This window comes from Microtus oregoni, unplaced genomic scaffold (genome assembly GCF_018167655.1).
Source record: "Microtus oregoni isolate MIOR12 unplaced genomic scaffold, Mior012 000043F_ref0000047, whole genome shotgun sequence".
NCBI classification, from domain to species: Eukaryota; Metazoa; Chordata; class Mammalia; order Rodentia; family Cricetidae; genus Microtus; species Microtus oregoni.
In genome coordinates, this window is record NW_024543210.1 from 14284074 (window position 1) to 14303189 (window position 19116).

General features: G+C 48.0%; 1 protein-coding gene across 2 annotated transcripts in view; it reads left to right on the top strand.

The window, feature by feature from the left end:
• The first annotated feature begins 673 nt into the window (after positions 1-673).
• Kcnk10 (potassium two pore domain channel subfamily K member 10) overlaps positions 674-19116 on the top strand; it is a 135064-nt gene continuing 116621 nt past the window's right edge. Inside the window, exon 1 of one of the 2 annotated variants that reach the window (XM_041633288.1) lies at positions 674-903. In XM_041633288.1, the coding sequence (XP_041489222.1) occupies positions 861-903 (43 nt within the window). In that variant the 5' untranslated portion in view covers positions 674-860. Of the gene's footprint in view, positions 904-10988; positions 11035-19116 lie in introns of those variants that run through there. The other variant, XM_041633289.1, reaches the window with a different exon arrangement.

Sequence of the window (19116 nt, forward strand, 5' to 3'; positions counted from 1 at the left end):
TGTGGAGACACTATCTTGGACAAGAAAAGTAGTGCCAGTGGATAACCCTTTCCTGTCCCTAATGAATGGGTGTATTATCCCCCACCCGCACGTGCGTGTGTCTGTATGTCCATGTGATATCTTCATAATAAAACGTGCAAATGGAGTTCAAGTCTTTTGAAAAGAGGACCCAGCGCTGTGTCTCTCATGTTTTGAAGAGGTGAGGGGGGCGGGGGGCGGATTTCTTCTGTGTTTGGGGAAGCAATGGGGAAACCCAAGGGAAACAATTCCGTGTGGTGCATGAACCCATTCTATGAATTTAAAGTAGATTTTGATCAGAGCCACCCTTCTTCCTTTAGCTAAGCAGAATCCCCCAGGGGGCTTTATTGTCCCCAATTATCCCTTGTCCCAGGAAATTTTTGTACCTCACCTCTGAGTAGAATTCAACTCTTCTCTGGCTGAGCAGTTTTCCCTCTGCCTCCTCAGGTCACACTGTGTCAACCCAGACCGCGACTGAGGGATGCCTAAGGGCTTGCCAACTCAGGCAAACTTCGTTACCAGAGATGATTGAGGTTTTGGGGTTTCCCCAGCCCTCCCACGCCAGGCCACTCAGCTAGCGTCAAAGAGTGCGGCAGGCAACTCTACTCTGAGCTGCAGGGACCGGGCAGAGGACCCAAAGCACCCCGAATGCTGCCTCTGTCAGCCTGGGCGAGAGCGAGTGCAGGGCGGGTTTTTCCGCCAGATACCTTGTTTTCCTGCGGCAGAAACCCGAGGCGGGCGGGCTACTTCCACCAGACCTAACTGGCCCGCAGCAGCGATAGCCATGGAAGTTGCTGTGGCGCAGAGCGAGAGCCAAGCACTCGGCGCTGCTTTTTTTGTGGATGTGTTTTTCCTGCCTAAGTCACTTCTTTCTTCTTCCTTTGGGTAAGTAGATTCAGTCTGCAAATAACCAACCAACGGGCAAGAATTGACTTTGTTGGAAGCTGGAAGCGGGGCGGGGAGAAGGAGGGGGTGTGTGGGGAGGTGGAAAGCGGGGGAGGCACACAAGGGGTTAATGTGCTAAGTAGGTTGAGGGGGGTGGTCTTGCACTTCAGTTTTGGAAGAACTGCATTTAATTTCACGAGCATTGAATGGGGGGGTACTTGAATTTCTTTTTGTTCCACACCCTCCTCCATAAACTCGTCTTTGAACCCATCCTGAAGGGAGAATGAAAGTGGGGAGGAGGGAATGACCCAGAGGTGAGCGGCCAGTGAAAGGTAAGAGGGAAGGAATCCAGTGATTCGGTAGAGAGATAGTCCTCCAAGCCAGTGACCAGAGCAAGACTTTAACCCAACCAGGAGCTAAACACTCAGTCTGTTTCCCCAGGCCAGCAGGGTCTGCCCCAAGTCTTCCAGCCTCCCCATAACTGTCCTGATGCTCTTGGGGTGGGGAGGTCCTTCATTACCCAGAGGTCAAAATCCACTTCTAAAGAAGACCTGCAACTTTGTACCCAAGGGATGCTCTGTGTTTGTTGACTGGCTGAATGGTAATGCACCAGAAGATAGCAGTTTGTTCCACGAAATGGTACTTTGGGCAGTGATAGGATTCCTTCATGTTGACTTCTGACTACAAGGAGATCCCATGCATTCTACAAAGGGGAGGAGGTTGGAGTGTTGGGTAGTCCAATATTAGAATTGTCATTACTCAAAAGAACCATCTGCTCAGAGTCATGGTCCTGGGCCCCAAGGTTTTGGTATAGAAACTATGGGTGTTTGGGTCAAGTACGCTTGTGGTTTGATTTCCCCTCTGTGACCTTGGGAGCATCTCTTTATCCCACTGAGCAGAAGTCTCTCCTCTGTAAAAAGAGGCCAGGGAAGGTATCCTCAGAGAGATGGAGGAAGAGATGAGAGAAGGTGAAGCTGCATTAAATAAGCTGCTTTGCCTCCTCACCAGGGAGGGATCTGGAGAGCAGGCGCATTTTTGTTGATTCCTCACTGATTTCCAGGGGTTGCAGGGAGGAGAGGACATAGTGAGGCTTGGAAGTGCTTGGAAGCCTCCACTTTGGGGGCTTGGGTAAGGAATTCCTATCCACACCAGAGTCTCTGAGGTTCACAACTGGGGGATGCAAACAATGAATTTGCCTTCTTTTCATGCCTTGTTTGTCCTCACAGTCCAAGGAGGGCTAGTGTGGAAACAGCCCAGAGGAGGCAGCCCTGATGCTCCTGGGGAATCCATCCAAAGGGCTGAGGAGGCAGAGCAGCACTTCACCATGGTGCCAGCTTTCCTCGAACCTGGTCTGCAGAGAACTCAAGCTCCAGTTGGGCTGTTTGTGAAGTCAGTGACAAAGCACTTCCCAGCCAGTGCCCCTGTGGATCTCCATAGAGTTTGCTTTTGGACTTAAAGACTAGTGTGTGTGTGTGTGTGTGTGTGTGTGTGTGTGGTGTGTGTGTGGTGTGTGTGTTTGTGGTGTGTGTGTGTGGTGTGGTGTGGTATGTGTGTGTGGTATGGTGTGTGTGTGGTGTGGTGTGTATGTGTGTGTGGTGTGTGTGTGTGGTGTGGTGTGTATGTGTGTGTGGTGTGTGTGTGGTGTGGTGTGTGTGTGGTGTGTGGTGTGTGTGTGGTGTGGTGTGTGTGTGGTATGTGTGTGGTATGGTGTGTGTGTGGTGTGGTGTGTATGTGTAGGTGTGTGTGTGGTGTGGGGGGGGATGATAAAATGACCTGAACCTCAACGAACCTCAAGGCTATTGTATGGTTTTAGGACCACAGTTGGCAGACTTGGGAGTAGGGCAGTTATCACTTTCTCTTCCATGTGTTAAGGCAATCGCATTCAACCTGACCTTCTGTGAAGGAAAGGTTCACTTCAGTCTTACTCTTTGCCAGGTGGTCAGCACCGGACACAGTAATGGTACACAGAAGGGCTTCAGTGTGTGTATTCTGCATGAGCAATGATTTTAGCAATCTTGTAGACCAGGCTACACAAGGGTACTGAGTTGAACTTCCTATGGAACACACAGTGTGCTAATCGGACCTTTCTTTAGCAAATATTTTTTTTAGCACCTATTATGTGAAGACTCTCTTGCTGGGCATCTCAGGGGACTTGTAAGCAGAATTCATATTGATACTTGGGTGACTCTTTCAAAAGCACCCTTTTCTGGAAGCCTCGATTTTGCCATAAACCCAGTGGGGGTGAGGCGTTGCCCTAACTCTCTGAGAACATGGCTAAGGTCTTCCTGCACCCACCGTTGGTGCTGTTTCTCAAGGGTTCCCTGGGCCACCTCCTTAGCTTCTCAGAGTCGCTAAGCCTTAGCAACTCGACTTTCCCCAGGGACTCAGTGCCTCTCCCCAACCCATCTCCCTAGCCTCCAAGCATGAGCCCCAGTCCGGCTACAGGTAGCTGGGGAAGGGACCTAGCTGTGTCTGGGGAACTAGGTGCAGTGAGATAGCAGCAGATGCAAAGCAGTCCCAGAACAAAAGACTCATGGCTGGTACTGGCCTCCTCAACTCAGTAGCGCAGTGGGGACATGGGTTCGGGACTCAGGCGAGAGAAGCTCGCTGGGGATCAGAGAGTGGAGTACCAAAAATGAACTGACAGAAGAGAGAGAGCAGGTTCCCGGGGTGGGAACGGTGAAAGGAGGTCACCCTCCCAGGCCGAGGTCTGCGGTGGGGCCGCGGCAGGCCCTTTCCTCCGCCTCCTGCAGAGCCTTCCAGGCAGCCAAGCGTGTCTCCGGCTGCAACTCCACCGAGCACGCTGTGGCCGCGCCAGTAAGTAGCAGCCTAGCAGCCGCGCCCTCTGCTCGCTAGCGCTGCGCAGCCCGGGGAGGACAGGTCTGCCACCGCCCAGCGTCCAGACCCGGGTGTCCAGATCCACACGCGTCCCGCTTTCTCCCGCAGTGGCGCGGCACCTGCAGCGTGCCACGGGGAGGGTCGCCTTGGCCGCTAGCTCCCCCGGGCGCCGCGCCACCCTTCGGTCCAATGGCTTTCAGCGGGTGGGGAGTGGGGGGCGTCGCCCGGGGGCGAGGAGCCGCGGCTGGGGTGGGGCGAGTGCTCTGTGCTCAGCCGAGCGAGGCTGACGTGCCCGCCAGAGCGCGCGGCCGGGTGTGTGCGCGCCTGTATGTGTGTAGTGTGTGTGTGCGCGCGCGCGTGTGTGTGTAAGCGAGAGAGGGGGTACGAACACGCCTTTGGGGACCCGAGGGACTCTGCAGTGGGATTCTCTTCAGCGTCGGCCCCTTGGCTGCTCAGCTTTGGGTCTTCCTACCGCTTCTGCAGAAGCGACCCCGCTCTTTCATCCTTTCGGAACCACCCTCAGCATCCGATCTTACTTTTTCTTTCACCCACGAGGGCAGCAGCTGGCCACCTCCGTAACCGGTGCAAACACCCAAGAGTGCTCAGTGCTTTCCTCAGCTAGTATTTTCCCGCTTGTCTTTCTTTGGGGCTCTCCACGAGCCACTCCAATGTTCCTCCATCCTAACAAATTATTCTCTTGGTCTGTTTAACTGAAGAGTTGTAAATCTTGAAGACTTTATTATTATTATTTTGATTCTTTTCATTTCATCCCCCTGTGGGCAACGGAGCAATGAAATTTCCAATCGAGACGCCAAGAAAGCAGGTGAACTGGGATCCTAAAGGTTGGTATTGCCTACTTCGGGCTACCCTGGCTCTCCTCCACCTGCAGGTCCCTCACTGGCAGGCGTGGATGAGCTTGCTCCCGGCAGCACGCGTCCTGAGGCTGGGAAATGCGCCTGGCAACTGCAGCGTGGGTGGGAGGAGGGCGGAGGCAGCGTGGGTTCGGAGCCCAGATCGCTCCTGTCACATAATCGTTGTCCCTCTAGGATGGTTTCACAATCTATTTAAAGACATACCAACCTGGTTGTTTGTTTTGAAATTTCACCGAGTGTTGGTATTTGATTTTGACTTTGTGAGTGTCCCTGTGTGTGTGTGTGTGTCCTTTGTTTCTGGTGATCTTTGTCTCTCTGGCAGATGGGTGGGGTGCCTCTCACCGGACCTGGAACTGCACCACACTCCTGGGTATCCTCAAGGGGACGGGTTTCTTGGCAGCATATGAGGCTGCGATCTGCAGTAGCTGTCCCTGGGGTGGCACTTCTCTCGTAGGGCATGTAGAATAATGGAGCCCACGGGGCCTGCGGAGTCTTTGCTCTGTCTTATTCCTAATCCTGCTCGCTAGTTTGGCTCAGGTTGTAGAAAGAGTATATAGGGAGTGTCTTTGCTCCACAATGGCGGGTCTGGGAAGGACTCACGGAGTGACCTACAGTGTACCCACTCACACAATGGCTTGGTACACTTTTGGGAAAGTGGGGTCACTTTCCCTTCCTGTAAAAGGATTAAGACAGGTGTGCGGCTGCACCACACCTCTGACCTTGACTACTGCTTCTGATGTTAATGTACAGATAGTATTACAGCTCTTAGTGACCTGTATGGGAACAGGAGAAGTTGAAACCGTATGTCCAATCACCCCTTAGCTCACACACATGCAGTCAGTGCTTGAGTGGGTCTTGGAGTTAAAATTTTGTGTGTTTAAATTTCTTTTTTTTTTAAAGAATATGTTTTTATTTAGGCTTTGACAATTTTATACAATGCATTTTGATCATATCTAATTCCCGCTCAGTCCCTCCGTTTAAATTCCGTTGTGCCTATGTTTCTTCGTTTCCCCAAACTGGAACGGGGGAAGCAAGTTTTTTGTGGACTGTGTGTGTCTTATGAGCTGACTGGCTGGCAAGCACCCTCAGTGCAGCCCCAGCCTTCTCTTTGGGCTCCAAATCTTCGGAAATAAGAAGTGCCATTTGGCTTTTATTTTTAATTCTTGCAGGTCATATTGATTTGTCAAATACATGCTTCCCAGCAGGCACAGTCCTGGTCCTGCGAATATAGTCAGAACAGGTCAGAAATATGTATCTTCTTGGAATTTACAATGTGGGTGTCAGGTCAAAATTAGTGGCTGCAGGGAGGAGAAGCCTGTTCTGTGAGCACCGTGGGGCTTTTAGAAAGTCTGATAGGAAAGACTGAAGCTGGGTGTGGTGGTTCATGCCTGTAATGCCAGCTGAGTCAGGATTTCCATGAGTTCGAATCTAACATGGGGTTATATCGAGAGGTCCAGGTCAACCTGGGCTTCTAGCCTGTCTGAAACAAAACAAAGCAGACTGACAAAGGCTGAGGGAGGGGATGCTCAGGAGGGTTTTGTGAGACAATGTGCTGGCCTGACACCTAGAGTGGGAGTTAGCTGGCCAGTGAGAAGGGGATCTGCCTTCTATGGGGAACTGCAGGGCAAAGGTCGCAGAGCAGATGGACAGTGTGCATTTGATAAGCTGGAAGTAGCAGCGTCCCATGCTCAGAGGAGAGAGAAAGTAAGAAGCAGGTGCTGTGAGGTGTGGCTAGGGGGATCTACAGACTCTGGGGCCAAAGCCCTGGTGGTGGTGGTGGGGACAGAGTCAGGTTTGGGATGGAGATAGAGGGGTCTTTATCTTAAGCCTTGAAAAGTTTCAGCTGGAGCCATGTGATCTGAACTAAGTTTCAAAACCATTGCGATGTGATGGGACTGTGGGGACCAGATACAGTGGTGCACTAACCAAGGCGGTGGCTGTGGAGATGGAGAGATGAGGGACCACTTGCTGTGCTGACCTGAAGTCCACAGGATTTGTGAAAGAAGCACCCAGGTGCGACTTCTGAAGGACTGAGAGGGGTAGGTAGCTTCTGGAATTCTGGTAGAAGGAGCATTGAGGGGCTGTCTTCCTCTGATGCTGGCTTTGGCTTTGAAAACTTATTTCTGTAATAGCCTCTTGTGTCCCAGTGACAAGTGCTTCTCACAAATTCCCCGTATTTCACAGTCTGATACGGGGAAGAAAAGCACACGAGTAGCTTCTACAGTTACCCGGCTGCTAAAAATAAACACCTCAATAAAAATAACAGCATCTCACGAGCCAGCCCAGCGAGCCAGGTGCTTCACGTTAACGATTTCATTCAGTCATCCCCACACTTCTCTTTTTTAACTAAAAATTTAGTCATCGTATGAGGAATGGGTTTCCTGATGACATCTTCCTTCGTATGTATCACTATACTTTGCTTATATTCATATCCTGCATCCCAGCTATCCACCCCCAGCCCTCCTCCCTCTCTCTCACTGGTCGCTCCTTCTGGTTTGCTTTCATTATTTAAAAATTTCTCTATTTTGTCTTATGTGTATGGCTGTTTTGCCTCTGTATATCTGTGTTCCACATGTACCAGTGTCCATGGAGGCCGGTAGGATAGGCGTCAGATCCTTCTTGGAGCTGGAACAACAGATGATTATCCAGTTGCCATGGGAGTGCCAGGAACTAAACCCAGGTCCTCTGGAAGAACAGTCAGTCTCTGGGCTCCATTTTTCCAGCTCTTATTTGATGGTATGTTGCTGCCCTATTTGACCTTTGCCAGGATACTGTGAAGCTGCCTTCCCCTGAAGGGATCCGGTCCACACCTTTGGTTTCTGAAGGCACAGATGGCTACAGTCTGGCTATGAGGCAGGAGAGTGGGTGTGTCTTAGAGTTAAGTGCCAGGTAGCGATGAAATACTTTACATGTTAGTTTCCTTCATGTTGACATACATCTTAGAAGGAGAGTATTATCACGCTTTTAAAAATGAGGGGACCGAGGAAGAGAGAGGCCAAGTAACTGGCTCAGAGTTGCACGGCTAGTAGGTGGTGGGACTGGACTAGAATCTGGGCTCCTTAAGAATTCTTCTAGCCTGTGTATCACAACTGGGACATTAAACTCTTGCCTGGTGAGTCTTCCATCAGTCAGGGACTGGAAAAACTCATTGGAAGGAGGGGAAAAAAGGAAGAAAGAGAATGAAGAGGTACAGGGACTAGAAGAGGAGCGGTATGCATTCAGAGTCTCCAGATGCATTTAGTGGTGCTTTCCTGCCTAGTTGGGATTTGCTTGCTGTTAAAGTATGTTAAAGGCTTTTAAGCCCCAGAAGCATCAACACAGGATGTTCGCATGGCTTAAGGTGAGTGGATCAATATAGTGTAGAAACCTCAAGGTTTGGGGGTGGAAAAGAATTAGGTTCTGGAGGCAGTTGTAGCATTTAGTAGCCGTGTGACTTCAGGCTGTTCATTTAACTTCTCTAGGCCCTACTTTCTTCCCATACAGAGAGCAATCATTGACATGACCTTTGTCTGTCTCTCTAACTTTTCTCCTCACACTTACCCTCCAAGTTCTGATGGTTGAGTACTTGGGCAGTGGCTTATCCTTCTCCTCTTCCCCATTTTCTCCTCCTTTTCTGTAAAGGAGCAGATTGTTTTTGTCCCAGGACCTTTGCATCTGTACTAGAGCTGCTTGTGGTGAATAGTCAGTCACATGCCTGGCTCCTTGCTCCCACTCGACTCCCAGATCACACGTTACCTCCTTTGAAAGGGCTTTCTTGCCTATTTGAAGAGCCCAGTTCCCTGTCTCTGCCAGGTTCTATAATACGTCATCTGCTTCGGGGTCTTTCTGGCACTTGTTGCTCTTTAGAACCATCTTGCTTCCTTATACATCACATGGGACGCTAGCTTCCTTCACTAGCGTGCGAGCTTCACCAGGGTTCTTCCACATCTTGTTCATTCTTGTACTCAGTGCCACAGGAAGTGCCTGGCAAACCTTAGTCACTTATGAGGCCATTATTTAATGGATGATGAATTGGATGGATAGACGGAGATAGAAATGGGTGAAAGAGGGAGGAGAGCTAGGTAGAGGGAGAGATGGATAGATTGATGTTTGCACGGATGACGGACAGGTGGATGGGCGGGGTTGGAGGGGACCCAAGGCTCTGTGCATTATGAAATTCTAGACGCCTCTAAGTTGCAAACCGCAGAATACAAATAAGGCTAGAAGAAGACTATCTTCGATAACATGGCCCAGAACCGACACCCACATTCCTTTCCTTTCCATTTCTCAAGCCTGGAGCATGCTGCCTTCCTTTTCCCCCTTTTCAGGAACTGAAAGGCTATATGAGTGTGAGGTAGTGATGCCAGATGGGCGTGTCCAGCCAGACAAAGACTTGGTCAGTATTCAGTTAATAATGGGGCTGTGGCTGTTTTCAGGCCCTTTAATACACCTGAGAAATGGGTAAGACCTCAGAACGGGAGCTGGAGTCTTTAAAAAGCCACACTTTCCGTGTAGAGTTCCAGAAAGGCCTTCTTCACCTTTGGTGTCGCACTTTTCAGTTTACAGAACACTTTTAACAAATGATGTCATTTATTCTTCAAGCAACTACCTTTTGCAGATATTAGAGTTCAGTCTTACTGCTGGGAAAGCCAGGATGTTAGAAAAGGGATAAACAGCGTATAACAGCTTATTTGGGGCCTCCAAACTTCAAATAGGCAGAAGAGAGGCGGACCCAAGCCGACCTTGAACTCTACCAGAGCAGTTTCCCAGACATCTCTCTTCCCTCCAGGGTCTTATCAGTTCCAAGGTCATCCCCGCTACCTACTCAGTGGTACACTGACAAATCTCTTTGAGAGAGGGCTAGGACTCCAGCTGTGGGCTGTTTCAGCAGCTTACACCTGCATCGGCTGACAGACATGTTACCCCGTGAGTCAGTGTGTTGAATGCAGTCGGTCTGTAGAAGCCCACCTTCCATCCTGCCTAAGAGAAGATATCAGTCTCTGGTGAATGGGAACTCTATGGAGTCTGCGAGGTCCCACGAGTGCTGTCTTCATTAGCATGTTTCCAAACACGCATTCGCGCAGTTTAGTTTTTCTGGAAAGGGAATCATCTATTTCTGATTTAATATCCAACTTTCAGAAGATCAGCATTCCAAATGCAATTAATAATGAGCCCAAATCACCATAATTAGCTCGGAAAGTACAGCAGGATGGCGTTTCAGAGATTTTCTGGATTGAGATTTGGTTCAAGCTTCCTTTACAGCATGGTTGGTTCTTTCTTCGTGGAATGAAGACAGGGCATGTGGACCTTTGCTGTTCATCTCATTTCTAACACATCTGTGTGCATGCATGCACACACACACACAGAGAGAGAGAGAGAGAGAGGGAGAGAGAGAGAGAGAGAGAGAGAGAGAAAGAGGGAGGGAGGGGAGAGACACACAGAGAGAGACAGAGACAGAGAGAGAGACAGAGAGGGAGAGAGGGGGGAGAGACACAGAGAGAGAGAAAGAGAGAAGAGAGACAGAGAGAAGAGAGACAGAAAGAGAAGAGAGACACAGAGAGAAGAGAGAGAGAGAAGAGAGACAGAGAAAGAGAGAAGAGAGACATAGAGAGAGACAGAGAGAGACAGAAAGAGAGGGGGAGGGAGAGACATACAGAGACAGAGAGAGAGAAAGAGAGAAGAGAGACAGAGAGAGAAGAGAGAAGAGAGACAGAGAGAGAAGAGAGACAGAGAGAGAGAAGAGAGACAGAGAGAGAGAAGAGAGACAGAGAGAGAGGGGGAGAAGAGAGACAGAGAGCGAGAGAGAGAAGAGAGACAGAGAGAGAGAGAGAGAGAGAGAGAGAGAGAGAGCGACTGTTGAATGATAGAGCAGGAAGAAGTCGTTTGACCACTGCCAATTTCGAGGCTTCAGTTTAGTCCCTTGAAGAGAGCAGAGACATGAATAAAAATGGTGATCTCTTTGCAGATTTTGTTAAGAAGGGTACTTAACTTCGTGGTGGCTCACACTGAGTAAATCTGCTTAGGGCCCATCCACAGGCTTGATTGTGGAACCCAAACATGGCATTGAGAGTAAGGTCACCATGTTGATTTACACCCACCTGGCTCCTTCTCTTCTGGACTCTGATTCTTTGGGTCTTCCACAGCAGCTTAGAGTCATCTGTGAGACATGTCACTGTCACCCAGAATGGGGAAAGCAGAGACTTCTTATTTACTCTGCGGAACATGATTTATGGACAAAACGTGAGATTTCTGTTTATTCTTCCAAGTGTCTGGAACCGAGTGCCATGGAGTGACAATGAAGCCCGACTTTCTCAACTTTACATGAGGCTGGAGAAGTGTGAGGACCCCATCCTGGACAAAGAATGAGTGACCATGAAGTGAATGCCCTTCCTTTGCCATTTCCAGCCCTAGAGAGGTGGGGGAGGCGTGGGCATTAATAGTTGTAAGTATAGAATTTATGGACATTAATGGCTGTAAGTGTTGGAATAGGGGTTTTGGGTGTAAATTTGGCCTTATTACTTCTGTATGAGTCAACAGGGTTTGTTGCTACCACATACAAGCAGCTGTCAATGGCAACTTCTCCTTCCTCCCTTCTTTCTTCCTTCCTCTGTCCTCGCCCTTTTCTTACAGAGTTGATCTCAGTTGCTATTGCCTCTACATAATATTCTCACTTCTTCCCCTACTCAATTAGTCAATGTAGAGAGTTTTAGTTATTAAGTGGACAGTGGAAAACACAGTGAGATTATTTTTCAGATGAAAGAGAACTTTGAGTTCACTGAGGCCTTTGAAGATAAACTTAAAGTGCCAGTTCTTGTAATTATGACCTAGAAGCCAGAAACAAGTACACCACACAGAAAATAAGCTTCTTATATAGATAAGTAGACTAGAGGTCTCCTGAACTACAACAAAATATCCCAGTAGGATAGAGATAAATATTGTAATTTAACCTGCGTGTGTTGTGCATGTGACACTGGCTGTGAATGTGTGTGGAGGTTAGGGATTTTATCCAGGCCTTCCTTCCTTCCTCCTTCCTTCCTTCCTTCCTTCCTTCCTTCCTTCCTCCCTCCCTCCCTCCCTCCCTCCTCCCTCCCTCCCTCCCTCCCTCCTTCCTCCTTCCTACCTCCCTCCCTCCCTCCCTCCCTCCCTCCTTCCTTCCTTCCTTCCTCCTTCCTTCCTCCCTCCCTCCCTCCCTCCTCCCTCCCTCCCTCCCTCCCTCCCTCCCTGCTTCCTTCTTTCCTTCCTTCCTTCCTTCCTTCCTCCCTCCCTCCTCCTTCCTTCCTTCCTTCCTTCCTCCTCCTTCTTTCCTTCCTTCCTCCTTCCTTCCTCCCTCCCTCCCTGCTTCCTTCTTTCCTTCCTTCTTTCCTTCCTTTTTCCATTCTTTCTTCCTTAATTCTATCTATCTATCTATCTATCTATCTATCTATCTATCATCTGTCTATCTGTCTGTCTGTCTATCTGTCCATCCATCCATCCATCCATCCACCCAACCTACCTATCAATTTCTCTCCTTACTTTTTTGGAGACAGGGACTCTCAGTAAATGGAAGTCATTTGGGCCAGACTGGCTGGTCAGGAGCTTTAGGGATCTTCACAGTCCTAGTTCTGGGATTACAGATGCGTGCTGTTGTTTTTACATAGATGTTGGGGGTCCGAACTCAGTACAGTGAGAAACTAGTTCACTGAGCCCCATAACTTACCCATTTTAATGTGATATGAGCCTGGTGGGCCAAACAGAAGTGCTGGGTGTCAGTTTTGATACTTGACAATTGAACACTCACCAACTTGGTCATGTGAGAGAAGAAGTGAGGTAAAATTTTAAATAAATGACAAGAGGAAAAGATTAAAGAGAAAACATTCCTGCCTATTAGTTTATTTCCCTTCTTTGCCAATTGGAGATGCTTTATTTTTCACCCATCTTAACCACAGACCAACCTGAGCCATATCCTAAATCTACTAGTTGAGATTGTTGCTTTAGGCTAAAGCATTCATTTCTCACTGCAGAGTTTGAGATGTATGAAAAGAACGGCTTTTCAGAATGGCTTGAGAAGAGATTAAATTCACTTCATGATCATTTAATTTAGGCTCAAGGTAAGCAGTCTCCTTGTGCATCATGGCAGTTGGGGGTGGAAAGATTGGTTTGGAGTTCCAGGGCTGTCTCTGCTGCTGCACCTATAGAAAAGAAGAGAATGGAGTTGTTGATCAGTTGATTCCCTTTGGTCTTAATTTGAACTGCATTGCTTAGTAGTAACTGACTGGAGGAGATTTCTTTATTTTGACTTAGTCTCGTTGCCTATAAGATGGACAAAGTACAGCCAGCACATCCTTGGTTTGTTAGGCAGATGACATGAAATGAGACGATGCATTCAGAACTCTTCCAGGCACTGCATAGATGATGGATGCCCTATGCAGGTGTGAAGGCTCCGACTCTCAGCTTCCTGAGATTCATCTGGATCACTCTCCAGGTTCCCAGGAAAGGTGAAAGGTGATCCATGACAGAGACACCCCTCTTGGGAGTCTCCTGGGGTCGTAATACTCTTAGTTCAGTTTTATGAAGCTATTCTGATTTTTTCAAAAAAAAATCAGAGAAGGAACATAGTTTTCAATCACAATGTTTGATTTTGAACTCTTGCTCTACTGACTTTATTGGCTGAATGTCTTAGTCTATTTTGGTTGCTGTAGTAAGACCAGACCGGTGTGTGGATTTGGAAAAGTCACCTAATTCTTTGAGCCTTAGTTGTGTCCCTCCCCACAATGATAAAACACGTCTTACAATAACACTTTGTAGCTATTGAGTTGATCAATTGAGATAAATGTAACTATGATTTACAAACGTTTTTGTTTTTTTTGAGATACAGCCTTTTCCAACAAATGCTCTGAAGGAAAAAGGAAAGTCAGGGCTGTCTGGGGATGTACCTAGTGGCAGATCACTTGCCTGGCATACCTAGTATGTAAAAGGCCCCAAGTTCAATCCCAAACACTGAAAAAACAAAACAAAACAAAACAAAACAAAATTAGTCTAATTACTAAAACCAAAAAGCAATAACAACAGCAGCAACAACTTGAATGACAGGTTATCACGAAATAATTTTGCAGAATGGTGCTTGTCAGTCCCTCTGGGAGAGTCCTCATAGGCCCTGAGTAGTTTACTGTATCACTGACCATCAAATAATCCGAATGTTTAACAGGCCTGGCGTGTGTGAGGGCCTGGGTTTCATTGCCACAACTATATAAAGTATCACCTGAGCTATTTATATGAGAACCATGACGATGCTCTGTCAACGATTATCCAAAGTCAACAAGGCTATATAATACACTCTTTTTAACTCACTGGGAAAGCTAGAGATTGATTGGGGAAACTCAAATTTCCCTATTTTGAATATTCTTCATAAGCTCCCCTATTTTATATATTTAGTGGCTGAAAGCCCAGTCTTTGGCTATATGTGGTGGCTTATACCTGTAGGCCCAGCACTTGGGAGGATGAGGCAGGACACTTTGAGTTCTGGGCTAGACTGAGCTACATGGTGAGACCTAGTCTCAAAACAAGCAAGCAACAACCTCAACAATAACAAAAAAACAGGAAACCCAAACAAACCTCAAAACAAACCCCACTGAATAAAGCCAGAAAAAGCAGGGTGGTTTCTGGTTGAGCAATCTGAATGTTAGGGACTGGGGTGTTCATATCAATAGTGACACCATCTGAATTGTGTGACTGAAACGTGAGTTGGTAGCTCCCTAAGACGACAGGCACACACAGTGACATGCTGGTGGAGGAGGACTGTTGGCACTCCCTGCCACATTTCCAGTCAGCTTTCTTTTGACAAACTGTTGCATCTTCTCTGACAATCTTGAATAAACTGTTTCCTGGAAGGAGGCTGCATCAGGGCTCCCATGCGTCCCCCCGTCACACACCTGGTTCCTTCCTCATGTGATTTATATTTTGAGGGCGGTCTGGCTCTTCTGTGTTCTGCACAGACAGAGTGAGCATGGTGTCTTCCAGTGCCACTGTGGACTTGAGCAGGACCAAGAACTAGAGATGGTGGACTACATCATTCCTCACACAAAGTGACAAGAAAAGGGTCAAAGGCAGGGGGAGAGGGGCTTCTGTGAGGCTGCCTGAAGCCCCAGTCCTGCACTGGAGCCAGCTCTTATGTTGTCTGTAACCATGGTAACTAAGGGCTGAAGGAATCTCAGGATGCCCATATGTCACTGTAACATCTCCCCACTCCCAGTCTGTTATTTTCCTTCTGTTCTTTTAACCTGAAAACTCCCTCTGCCCCCATAGGATGGAGTCTTCCTTGGTACTTTAACATTAAAGTGTATTTATTTATTTGTTGTATATGCATGTGTATATATTATATTTTGTGTGTGTATTATACACACACACACACACACACACACACAGAGAGAGAGAGAGAGAGAGAGAGAGAGAGAGAGAGAGAGAGAGAGGGGACAGTTTGTAGAACTAGGTTCTTTCCTTAGACATGGGTTTTGGAGATCAAAGTCAGTCAGGTAGTCAGACTTGGTAGTAAGCCCCGTTACTCACTGAGCCATCTTCTTGTCCCATTGGTGCTTGTGTATGTGTATGTCTGTGTGTGTGTGTTTGCACCTGTGTACAGGTGTGATTGCTTTCTCATATAGACACATTTGGAGCCTAAAGATTAGATTAGGGGTATCTTCTTCCGTAGTCCCTGCCCCTGTTTTTGGAGGTACAGTCTTTCACTGCACCTGGAGCTCAGTGATTTGGAAGGATGGCTTTGATTCCCTGGGATTTACCAGTTGTGACACTCAGTGCTGGGCTTACAGTGTGGCATCACACCGGTTTTGTGAGTGGGCACTGCTGTTTTCATGCTAGCGCGGGAAGCACTGAACTCTCTCAGCCACTCCCTCAGCCCTACCCTGCTGCTTTTAACTTTCTGTTAACTGTACACCTCTGGAGGCCCCATTTTCTTTTCTTCTTTTAATTTTAATTTTGTGTGTATGGATATTTTACCTGTACACTGCTGCCTGAATGCCCAGTGCTTGTGGAGGCAAGAAGACGGCGGATTTCCTGAAATTGTTGTTACGTATGAGTTACCATGTAGATGCTGAGAATTGAGCCTGGAGGGTTCTGGAAGCCCCATTTCCAGCTCCTGGATCCACAGTGGCTTTGTTATGACCTCGGCCTGTGCTCCATATGCATGACGCGCTCAGCATTTCTGTTTCTCCCGTGAAAAGTTTCATGAGGCTGGGTGTGCCCATGCTGCAGGTGTGATTCCAACTGCTCCCGATAGCAGTGGCTCTCGCTCTGTGACGTTGTGGCAGCCAGGTGAGATGCTGAGAGCTTTGGATGTGTTCCCCAGGGAGAGAGAAAGCCAACGTGGCTGGGATACATTCAAACTCTGCCTTTATTTTGTCAGGAGATTTTGATGTGTGCTGTGGTGACTTCAGCGTGGTGACATCAATGGTGGTCACATTATGACCTGGGTAGCAGGTGATAGATGGGGTGCTTGTATATTTATTAAGGATGGCAGGATCTCCAGGAATAGTGTGACACAGGAAGATGATGCTAATGGTTTATTTTAAAGGTTATTTAAACCACTTGCAAACTGCACAACAGATTTAGCAAATGTTTATTATGGATAGCTGTGATGGGGCCAGAATAGTGCTGGGCACTCGACCTGACTGAGACATTTGGGTCTCCTTATAGGACTCATGGGAGCTGAAAAACATACAATTGGAGGGAAAAAATACTTTTCAGGACATCTTTGGTTATGCGAACCAATTATGCAAAGGGGAGGTGCGCTGGGGAGCGATGGCTGTTGCATATTCAATTTCTTACTTGAAAGAATCTTTTCTCTGGCTTTGTCACTCAGCCCTAGATTCTATGGTAATTTATGCATTTGGAGTGAACAAATCAATAAATGGGAAGCTATGGTGTGTCCATATTCTCCTAACTTCAAATGATTCATGGAGGCATGCAGCTGTCGGTCCAACATAACAGGCCTAATAAAGACGGCCAGGCTCCCCTCCATGCCGGCTGTTGCTTTGTTTCTGGGGTGACCGGAGGTATTGTAACATTGTGGTATTTTGCCTTTCACTATAATGGGACCCCCTCCCTGCTTGTCCTGTCCTTGTGGCCTCAGCTCAGAAGTCCTCCTCTGAGCCTGAATTAATGAGAGACTATGACGCATTGATTCCTTTCTCTGGCAGGGTGAGAACACCGCCTCTATAGGCACATGAATGCCGGATTATCAGGCAAGCAGTTCCGTATTCAGCCCCACTTATAAAGAGAGGCAGAACAGACAGCCACAGGGGGCTGGATTTGGGGAGCTCTGTAAATCCTTGTCCGGTTGCACACTTACCACTGTTTCCCATGGCTGTCAGGATGTCTTTGGTTGGTATTCATCCATGTGGGGATTCTGAACACTTCTCGAGTGAGCTGAAACAGGAATGGGGTTGTGTACTGAATACAGACATGTAGAAAAGTCCTGAGTCTGGGCACCCAGAGAAGTCAGAGTCTGGCCATGGAGGCAAGTGTTTAGTCAAGTAATTTCAATGCACCATGAGGAATTCATTGCTAGAGATGTGGATTAAACCCTGATCCTCAGACCACGCCTGCTTTCTGTCCAACATGAGTTTCCTCTGTTGTCTATTCCTGCTGCATAATGTCCTGCCCGTGTGTGCGGAGACAAACAAGCATGAGTTGGACCCTAGGGGACAATAAGCTGGAACAAGTAATTCGTCCTTGCTAAGGGTTGAGTCTCCACCGATCTTCATAGGCTCGTTCCCCCCCCCCCCCCCCCCCCCCCCGCGCAGTTGGTAGCACTCTTTTGGGAGGCTGTGGAGCTTGAGGAAGTGGGTCTGCCTGGTGGAAGTAGGTTAGGAAGGGTGGCGGACTTCTGAAGTGCTTAGCCTGGCTCCTGATTGTTCCTGGTCCGCTGTGATGAGAGGAGCTTCTGACACAGGCTTTTTCTCTATGGTTTTTCCTCCCTGATGGGTGGAGATCTCTCTGAAATCGAGAGCCCAGATAAATCTTCCCTCCCACAAGCTGTTTCTGGCAGGTGTTTGGATCACAGTGAGTCAAACATGACCAACTCACCCCTTATGCTGTTTCTAACAGCCGTTTTTGACAAGTATTTGAAAAAAGCAACTAAGTCAGCAGGTTCCTCGTAAAAATAACCGCACTCTTGGTTACAGTTGATGTATGGCTGTCACCGCCTGCTCAGTGCCATCCAGCACACACTCACCAGGCTCCAACCTTATAGTCTTCCTCTCGCCACCTCAGCACTCCCTGACCTCTCCCTTTTCATGGGGAGGGTCTTACTATGTAGCCTTGTCTGTCACTGAGTTTGCCACTGTCTGGAATTACCACTGTGGACTGCCACATCTGGCTATTCTTCTGGCATGTTTTTGTCCCTTTGGGGCTTGAATCTTCTTTGCTGTTCCCATGAAAGGTGAAGAGGACCAGAGAATTAGGACATCAAGAGTGACCCTCAAATAATGATTGAGTATTTGAAGGAGACCGTGTATCAACGTCCCCAGTCCCCCAGCATTGGGTATGCTTTGCACAGGGCCTCAGTTTCCCCCCAGTGATAACTCACTTGATGCTGTACCTTTAATTGGTTTCTTAGCAACTTTCCCATCTGTGGCTCTCTTCTCTAATTCCCCAATGGTGCCTTTTGCACCTCCCAAACAAACTACACATTCTTTTTGTAGGTTCAGCTTCTTGGGGGAGCTCAGAGGAAGACATATGGTGAAGATTGTTCTCCCCCGTGTCTCTGCCTTACGCAGCAGGCACCAGCTCTGATGGTGGAATGAGGGAAGAGGGTACAGTAGCCCAGGATACCTAATTTGTCCCTAAGACCAACAGCTTTCAAGGAATACAGCCTATTCCTAAGAAGCCACTCTCTCCCCAACACATATTCCTTGAGTCCTGGTTCTGGAAAATGAGCCACAAGAATGGGATAAGCTGAGGCTCGATGAGACTCATCTCAGCCTCATCAAACCACTTTGTTCCCATAATTCTCCTTCTCCCCAGAGGGAGACATGAAGTGCAGTTGATTTCTATTATTTACGATAATTATCATGTTCTACGAAGTTGCTACAAATACCGAATTAGCAAATGAAAACCGTCGCCACTGTGGGAAGCACAGGGTTAGGTTCCCACCAACCTCTGGTCACAACATTCTCATCAAGTGATTAGGCGAGGCTGTCATCGCATTGAATTCGTACGGTTGGTTCATCTCACATTGAGCTCCTGGCTGCAGCCCTGCCACATGCGCCTGGGTGAAGCTTTCCCCTGAAGCCCTTCATCACCATTCCCCTTTTTCCTAGGTAGCACTTCTGTATATGCTTGGAGATTTCAGGCAGTGAAATCATAAATGGATCATAAATGCCCAGATGCTTACACTATGAAAGCTGAAATGAGAAGGCAGAGCACGCCTTGGCTGATCTTCAGCGGAAGGTAGGCCTTGTGGCTAGATGTCTCCCCGGACATTGTTTATCTCATGTCTGCAAATGACCGTAAAAGCATCACAAATGTTGAT